Source organism: Haplochromis burtoni, unplaced genomic scaffold, assembly GCF_018398535.1.
Source record: "Haplochromis burtoni strain Fernald_Lab_line unplaced genomic scaffold, NCSU_Asbu1 Contig_42, whole genome shotgun sequence".
Classification (NCBI taxonomy): domain Eukaryota; kingdom Metazoa; phylum Chordata; class Actinopteri; order Cichliformes; family Cichlidae; genus Haplochromis; species Haplochromis burtoni.
The window spans coordinates 2,148,681-2,156,180 of NW_024582403.1; the positions used below are offsets into that span (position 1 = coordinate 2,148,681).

A 7,500-nucleotide genomic window follows, 5' to 3' on the forward strand; every position below is an offset into this window, starting at 1 on the left:
TTATTATAAAGGCTCTTTAGTGAGTTATAATCAGCAGTGATATGTTCCCTGACAGATAGATTATTTTGCTTCTAAAGAACATGTTACTCCAGATAAGCAATAAAAAGCAAAAAGCTTTCCCAAGAAATGTATAAAACATCATCTGTAATTTAAAAGTATAAACTAAAAGGCTGATGCACTGGCTATTGTGTCAGCATAATAAACTATTGTCAGACGTAAAATATTGCGCACATGTGGAAATTTGAAAGACTCGTCATGTAACAGAACAACTCTGGGAAATAATGTGTGAGGCAGATATTTTCTGATGGAGTGATGGATCTGATATCTATTAGTTTCAGCTGTGGGATGGAGATGTTTACAATCCAGTGGCGCGATCCAGAGAGTGGGTGGTCTCCAAAACACTCCACAGCACTGGGTTTCATCACAACATTGTTTCAGATCTAAATGTTGGCTGTTACTGGAAGTAGTATGGCAAGTTGGAGGAAATGATACCATGTGGACGTCGTTGAGAAAGAAGCTCGACATATCAGAACAGGATAATGACGCATCCTTCAAATTTCAGTGTGGGCGTCACATTATAGCCGCATGTGTTTGGAGGGATATAAACAACTCACCAAGGGGCTCTGATGTAACGTGTATGACTTTTCCCTTGGTCATAACAGGTGAGCTTCAACAGCAGAGATGAATCCATACTCACACCCACACACACTAACATACACCCACCCACACACACACACACACACACACAAAACCGTGTTCCAGGGGAAGCAAGGCTAACACCTCTTTGGATACACCACAAACCATAACATGTAGTAAAAGGAATGAAATATGGAGCAAAGTGGGCACAGCATTCCTGAGGTCAGCGGTAGATGTAATTAGAATTGCTCTGAAATGGCTCATAGGTTTACTCTGTGGTTATGTTATTACCACCACTGCTATGACACAGGCCCATCATATCCGACATCAGCTGGAGGCCTACGTGGTAATGATGTCCAGGCTGTTCCTGGTGAAGATGTTACACAGTCATAATGACAACAACATTTTTTTAAAATTTGTTTTAAACAAAATGTACCTAAATGAGCGTAGTTAGTCAGCACACGTGAACCAAAACTCCTCTCTCGCTGTGTTTTCCACTTGTGTATTTTACGGGGAGACCACAGGTATGTCAACATATGTGCCTCAAAAGTGTGGCAAATTCTTTATTGCGGTAGACATTCATTACAAATTCTTGTGGGGGTGCCATATTTTAAACTTTAAAAAAAGAGACTAGTTTGGTGGGGTAAATAATATAGATGGCAAAGGTGTGGGAATTTTAAAAAAATATTTATTACACAAATATGTTACTAGTTGGTTAAAAGTTATAATATATTAACATATAGAAAATGTAAGCTGTTTCAGCTCCACTCCAACTTTCTTCGCAAGTAGAAGGCAGAATTTTTCACCTGGGATGACAGTATTAAGGATATTTTCTCATTTTTTGACACCATACAGAGCTGGGGATAGACTTTACTTTACTTTGGCTACGGCAACGTGAATTCCACATTAATAATGGAAAACTAAACTGGCTTAGTAGCTACACTAGCTACTTCTTTTGTCTATAAAACTCTAGTAAACCATATTGAGATCATGGCTGTTTGCTCGATGACAAACGCTGACCAATATGTGTATGCAAGAATGCCAGAGTCAAATTATTTGAATTAGTTTGGGTCTTTTTTATACACAGTATACTAACGATGTTAAAATGTACATTTCTGAAAAAGCAACACATTTCACGAGTGGGCACAACAACAGCTTTGCTGTGGCATTATTATTTGCCCTGTTTGGACTAACAAAACATCTAATTCCATTCCCAGTGTAATAAAAGGGTACTTGGACAGGAATATAAACATCTGCCTAAAGTTGAACCAGATGCTGCTGCATGGCGGAGTGCAGGATTCAGAAGAGGAAGGCTAGAAACAGAAAAACAAGGGAGGTACTTTATACAGGAAAGTGAGTCAGTATCAAGGCCTCAGCGCTTCGAAACATTCAATCCTTAGCTCCTTTACCCTTCATCCCCCTGACCCGTCCCGCCTTTTCTAGGACGGGGGATATCCCTGAGGAGACGGGAGGAAAGCTGGACAGGCTGGATTTCATTCTCTTTCCTCTCGCATGTGGCCTTGCGAGGGATGTCAGAAAGGCAACTCACCCACTGCACGCACAGAAGACGAGGTCTAACCACAGCACACATAAACTGACAGCCTCTGTCTGGCTGCTGGAGCCTGATCCACCACCCTAAACCCCAGCTGATGAGTTCTGTTTAAGGGTGCAAGTATGATCTCATTTGGCTGAAGTGATTAAGACGGTGACACAGTTAAGAAAAATTTATATATCATCAAATACATGTCAGATGCTGTTTCACATGCGTAAAGTATTGTTATTAAATTACAATTGAGGCAATAACAAGGTATAACAAGGCAGCTGGGAAAAGAACATTTTGATTTTTAAAGAAAGAAGACGCACTGTGACACATGAAACTTTAAGTTGTTTTACAACGGCAGTACAAAAATATGTTAATGCATTTGTCATTCAAAGTTCACAGTAGGTACACGGGTAGGTGGTACACTTGAGATTGTTATTTACAGAAGGAAAGTTAACATGTTTCAAAGTACACTATTAAGGCTGTTTAGAGTATCCAGGCATCTGCTTTGAGTTTAATATGTTGAATTGGATCACTTGACTACTTGACTCTGCAGATTGACTCTGATGGCAATATAATCAGGTATTTTCAATTGGTCCAAATTGTACTTCATTCCCAGACAAATTTAATTTTCCTTTAAGTCAGGCGCTGCTAATTACATGTGTCTGTCCTGTAAGTTATTTAAACAAAAAAAAAAAAAAAAATTCAAAACAAATCAAAGCAGCAAAACAGCATCAGAACTAACTTGCATGACGTACAAAAAATATTTTACAAAACAAAAAAAAGCATTCAACAGAGGAGGTATTGTAGAGGGCTCTGGGTTGTACCAACAGCCTTGTGAGACTCCCAGAAACACAACAAAACTGTTAATTTTGGTGATCAGCGGGTGGCCAAGAGTTTGGCCTGGGATTCAGAGTAAACATGTGTAGGGGGGAATAGAGACTATACAGATTTGTTTAGACTGAACCCCGTCCTCACCACCCTAAATGAAGTATATGCAGCTGAACTTGTAGTTGCCACGTTGTTGTTTGTGGTGAATTGAACCCACATCAACAGACGACAAAATAGCATCAGCTTTCGAAAAAATTAGCTTTGCTTTCCATTAACTTGAGGGAAAATGTTTGTTTGTGGGGAATGGAGTCTTTAAAACTGTAAAATATTTGTAAAATGCCAAACCCAGTGACTTCATATATATATATATATGTACATTAAAAAACAAACAATAAATACTTTTTTTTTTTTTGCATGAGTGTAGCAGGGCGTGGCCTGCCATGCCATGTAGGTGTGTCCACCTTCCCTGCACAGCATCGCAGGCCACGCCCCGCCACAAAGAGCTTTCATAGAGTATACTATTTTTGTTTTTTCTTTTACTTTCATTTTTTTTTTTTTTTTTACCAGGCTAAAAAACATAAATAGAGTTTTAATACCTTCTCCAATAAATAGTACTGGTATTCTATTTACAATATGCACACATCTCCCAAAGAGCTCATGAGATATATCTGTCTCATGACAAACGCATTCATCTGCCTCCACTTTCCAAACTGAAACATAGTTAACAAAAAATTGCTTTTTAGAGGCATGTGTGTGTTATTAAACACCTCTCTTCCAACAGAGGTGTCTCATATCACATCTACCATTAATATGTAGAAAGGGGGGAGGGGGGAGTGATTGTCAAAAAAAAAGTTCCTTATGGGAAGCTAGTGGAGCAAAAATGTTTTTTGATCGGGTCATATCCTGCAAAAAGGGGCTGCGTCAGGAATCGACTATCTAGACTGCGTTTTCCTCACTGCCATCCAAGATGTGAAATTTCCGAGATGGACCTGCAACAAACAAAAAAAGAGCCATAAATGACTTTATTGTAGCAAACAATGTCACAGCGATGTAAAGACAGGTAAAAAGTAGAAGCTGGCAGGTGTTTGAGCAATCTTACTGTTGCAGTGCCCATAGTGGCGGACTCCTATGGAGCGGCCGAGGAAGCAGGTAGCCCGGCGGAGGTGGCAGGCGCTTGGGTAAGTGACGTTGTCATTACCACAGATACGGTGCTCAGACGGCATGGGTATTGGGCAAGGTGCAGTGCGGCACATGACGCAGTGAGCACTGTTGGTCTGGTCGGTCACACAGGTGTGAGTTCCTGGACACACAACACTGGAGCACGACTCTGGGGAAATAAAGAAAAATAAAAGGCATTAGGGCAACAGAATTGGAATGCTTAAGAACAAAACAGCTTAGCTTCCAGGGAAGGATGAACTTACTTCTGCACTCTCCGTGGTACATGACCTCAAGGTCTGGGTGTCCCATACAGCGCGCCATAAGCAGAGAACACTCATCCTTATATGTCTTCCCATCGCTGCCACACACAGGATGCCTCCGGGTAATGTGAGAGCAGTCTGGAGAGCAAACACACTGAGGCCTTCCTGTCTTCATCTTGCAAACTTTCCCGGGACCACATCTGACTCCCTCACATGTCTCTACAAAAGCACAGTGTAATGTTACCGTATTAACAAGACTGCAGACATCAAGTGATTCACCTGCGTTTTCATACAAAACAAGCTGGAAACCTGGGTTTTTTCCCAGATCACAACACAATTCCCACCTTGCACAATATTTATAATAATCACATCTCTTTATTGACCGTTACACACAGAGGTGTCTCGCCCGATGGAATGTGAGGCTGGCGTGTTTTCATAACAGATCTGTGTATGGCTGCACACAGACTGTGCGGAGGCTGTGAGGAAGGAGTTCAAAAAGCTGTCAGGAAAGTTTACGGGCTGAAAAACGAGGAAGCTACAGGCTATTCCGACACCTCATAATGTCAAAGCACAGGACGATCTGTAATCCTAGCGCAAAATCAACATGAGACAGTGCATACAGGTCTCTTCCCGGGTTTCTGAGTCTGTGGAGATGATTCCTGATGAGCTCCGAGTCCCGAGGATTCTGTAAACAATCGGGAACTTATTTCCTGTTTCCAACAGTACTTTAATATCCTGTTTTATTTCAAAGCTGTGTTTTCATTGCTCGACTCCCCTGGTCTGTTTCTATGGTTGATTTCAATCTCTCCCTTTCTGTCTTGCTGTCTGTACACCTTCTCTTCATGTCCTCTGCATCTGCCACTAATGTCCAGAGTTGCTAGCTGTTGCTTGTTATTTATTTGGCATGACACAACATGGTTGAAAATATTGATGTTTTCCTCCTACAGAAATCCAAACTATCAAAATAGCGCAGGACATTATGATTCCCAGGTGTCTGGGCAAATTTCAGAATGCAGGAAAACATTTTCCTGTTTGTGAAAGAAAACAGGACTCCTTTTTAACTAGCTTTGGTTTCCACCAGCCTCATTAATTTCCCATGAGTTACAGCGGCTTATTTTTATGCAAGAGGCATTTTAACAAAGCTTTAACTGTGTTCTTTCTGCTTATTTAAAATTTATCTAAACAGAATTCACATCTCAACTTCTCCATGATGAGCCATGTGACACACCAAGGCAAACATGGGGCTGAGTGTATCCAAAAATGCCAGTAGCTAGTCTTGTCTTTTTAGTGGAACTTATTAAACATGGAAAGAAAAGAAAAAAACATTGTTCACATGCAAGTTCTGCTTATGAAAACAGAATTTATCTGCAAGCGAACCTGAATGAACCTTGCAGAAATTCCATGGCAGGAAGCTTCTCAGGACAGCTGGAGTTTTGTATAATGCCTCTCCTTGATCCTCGTCTGCAATTTGTTAGAAAGCTGCACTGGGAACTCATTGTGTAAATATCTCACAAATGACTCAAATGGACCTTCTCTCTCCAAGAGACACAATTGTTACATTATGCAATGGAATCCCCAGTGTATTAATCGAAACCCAATGATATTTAAGCTTTGTTTTTAAGTGCGCAAATTATATCTAGGGTATCAGCTGTTATTCCATGTACTCACCTTAAACTAACTACAGTAGCAGACCAAGCGCAGTAAATATTAGAAAGAATATGACTGTTAAGAATTAGGCAGCATCTTTTTACAGTTAATGGCAGTGACTAAGAGCAGTACATGCAACTTGCTTCTTATACTTGGCAGATGCAACTCATTACTTTCTTAATGCTTTGTTTACCTTTGCATGGTTTACAGGAGACAATACCCAGGAAGCCCAGCAGGCTGACTTCATTCATGGGCAGGCTGGTGTTGGACCACGCTGTGTCCAGGCGTCCCCCGGCACAGCACTCCTCCCTGGTCACCCCTCTCATCAGCACCATGTCGCACCTTTGATCTTGACTCTGCTGCAGCCAGCACATCCCAGCTGGAGATGGTGCCATAACAGATGTTAATTATTATAGGAATATTTATCTTTGTTACAGAAACACGTAGGAAGTGTATCGTGTTATTATGAATGATTGTCACACTTCATAAGTCTTGTCACAAATCTTTGTCTTTTTAAAAATATTATACCATCTAGAACACTATATATTACATATGTCAGGGTTTTTTAACACATATTAGTAGTAAATAGCTTATTTCGAATTTACAAAAATGTACATGCAAAACAGGAGAAAAATGGATTGGGGTTTTGTCAAAATCCTTCTTTCACAGTGATCATTTTACCAACATTTCTGCTATGATTTTTAAAGCATAGGACATTTTGTTCAACATATGGAAAAAATGGAAAACATCTACTCACCACTAACAGGATTCCTCCCAATCTGACAAAAAGTGAGAATCACCCCCAAAACTGAAATCAAAACGTTCATTGTGTATTCTGAGTTAGTTTAAAAACTTCTTCTCAAAAGGTTGTCTCAGCAAACACCTAGAAGAAAAGGTGATGGTCCTTTGGCAAATAGAGCTGATCACTCTGAGTTAACTTTGCAAGTGGCTCTGCCTTAAGTGAATGAATGTGTTGTGAATAAGTGATGTCGTTCCCCCTCTGTATAAATATTTATGCTGCTGGGATGGGCGATCCTCTCAGCCAGTAATAAGCCAGGGCAGGACACAGTTTGACTCTGACTCAATTTCCAGAGTCGGGAAATGATCCATGCCCTGCAGCACTAGACGGAGGGCACTTATATGACCTCACAAAACCTTTTTACACCACACTAAATAATAAAAATCATGAAAAGGGCTTGTTTTTTAATAGCCTTTTCCTTATAAACCTTTAAGTTTTTCTAAAGACAGCAGTGTTTCCTTATATACTATTAATTAAAAGATGAACCTTTGGATGTGACCTTTTTGTTGCCCGTTGGGGTCCAATATGTTTTACTTTGTATAATTTCATTTAGCCTTTAATGGGGCACAGCTTGGAGATACTTATTCTCCTTTTTCTTTCTATCGGCTGCTCTGTGTGGTTTTGGGACA

At 40.3% G+C, this 7,500-nt stretch overlaps 1 protein-coding gene across 1 annotated transcript; it reads right to left on the bottom strand.

Moving 5' to 3' along the window:
• Nucleotides 1-1,307: 1,307 nt before the first annotated feature.
• Nucleotides 1,308-7,069, bottom strand: fstl3 (follistatin-like 3 (secreted glycoprotein)). The gene is made up of 5 exons (XM_005920732.3): nt 6,830-7,069; nt 6,266-6,451; nt 4,429-4,644; nt 4,107-4,334; nt 1,308-3,996 (listed from the first exon to the last, which is right to left on the bottom strand). The coding sequence occupies exons 1-5, from the start codon at nt 6,897-6,899 to the stop codon at nt 3,944-3,946; spliced, it is 753 nt and encodes a 250-aa protein (XP_005920794.1). The 5' UTR covers nt 6,900-7,069; the 3' UTR covers nt 1,308-3,943.
• Nucleotides 7,070-7,500: the final 431 nt, after the last annotated feature.

Coding starts and splice junctions, on each gene's coding strand:
- fstl3 (XM_005920732.3), bottom strand. CDS start 6,899: ATGAACGTTTTGATTTCAGTTTTGGGGGTGATTCTCACTTTTTGTCAG. Junction 6,452..6,829: donor TGGGAGGAATCCTGTTAGTG/GTGAGTAGATGT, acceptor CACCATCTCCAG/CTGGGATGTGCTGGCTGCAG. Junction 4,645..6,265: donor CTCCTGTAAACCATGCAAAG/GTAAACAAAGCA, acceptor GTGCTTTTGTAG/AGACATGTGAGGGAGTCAGA.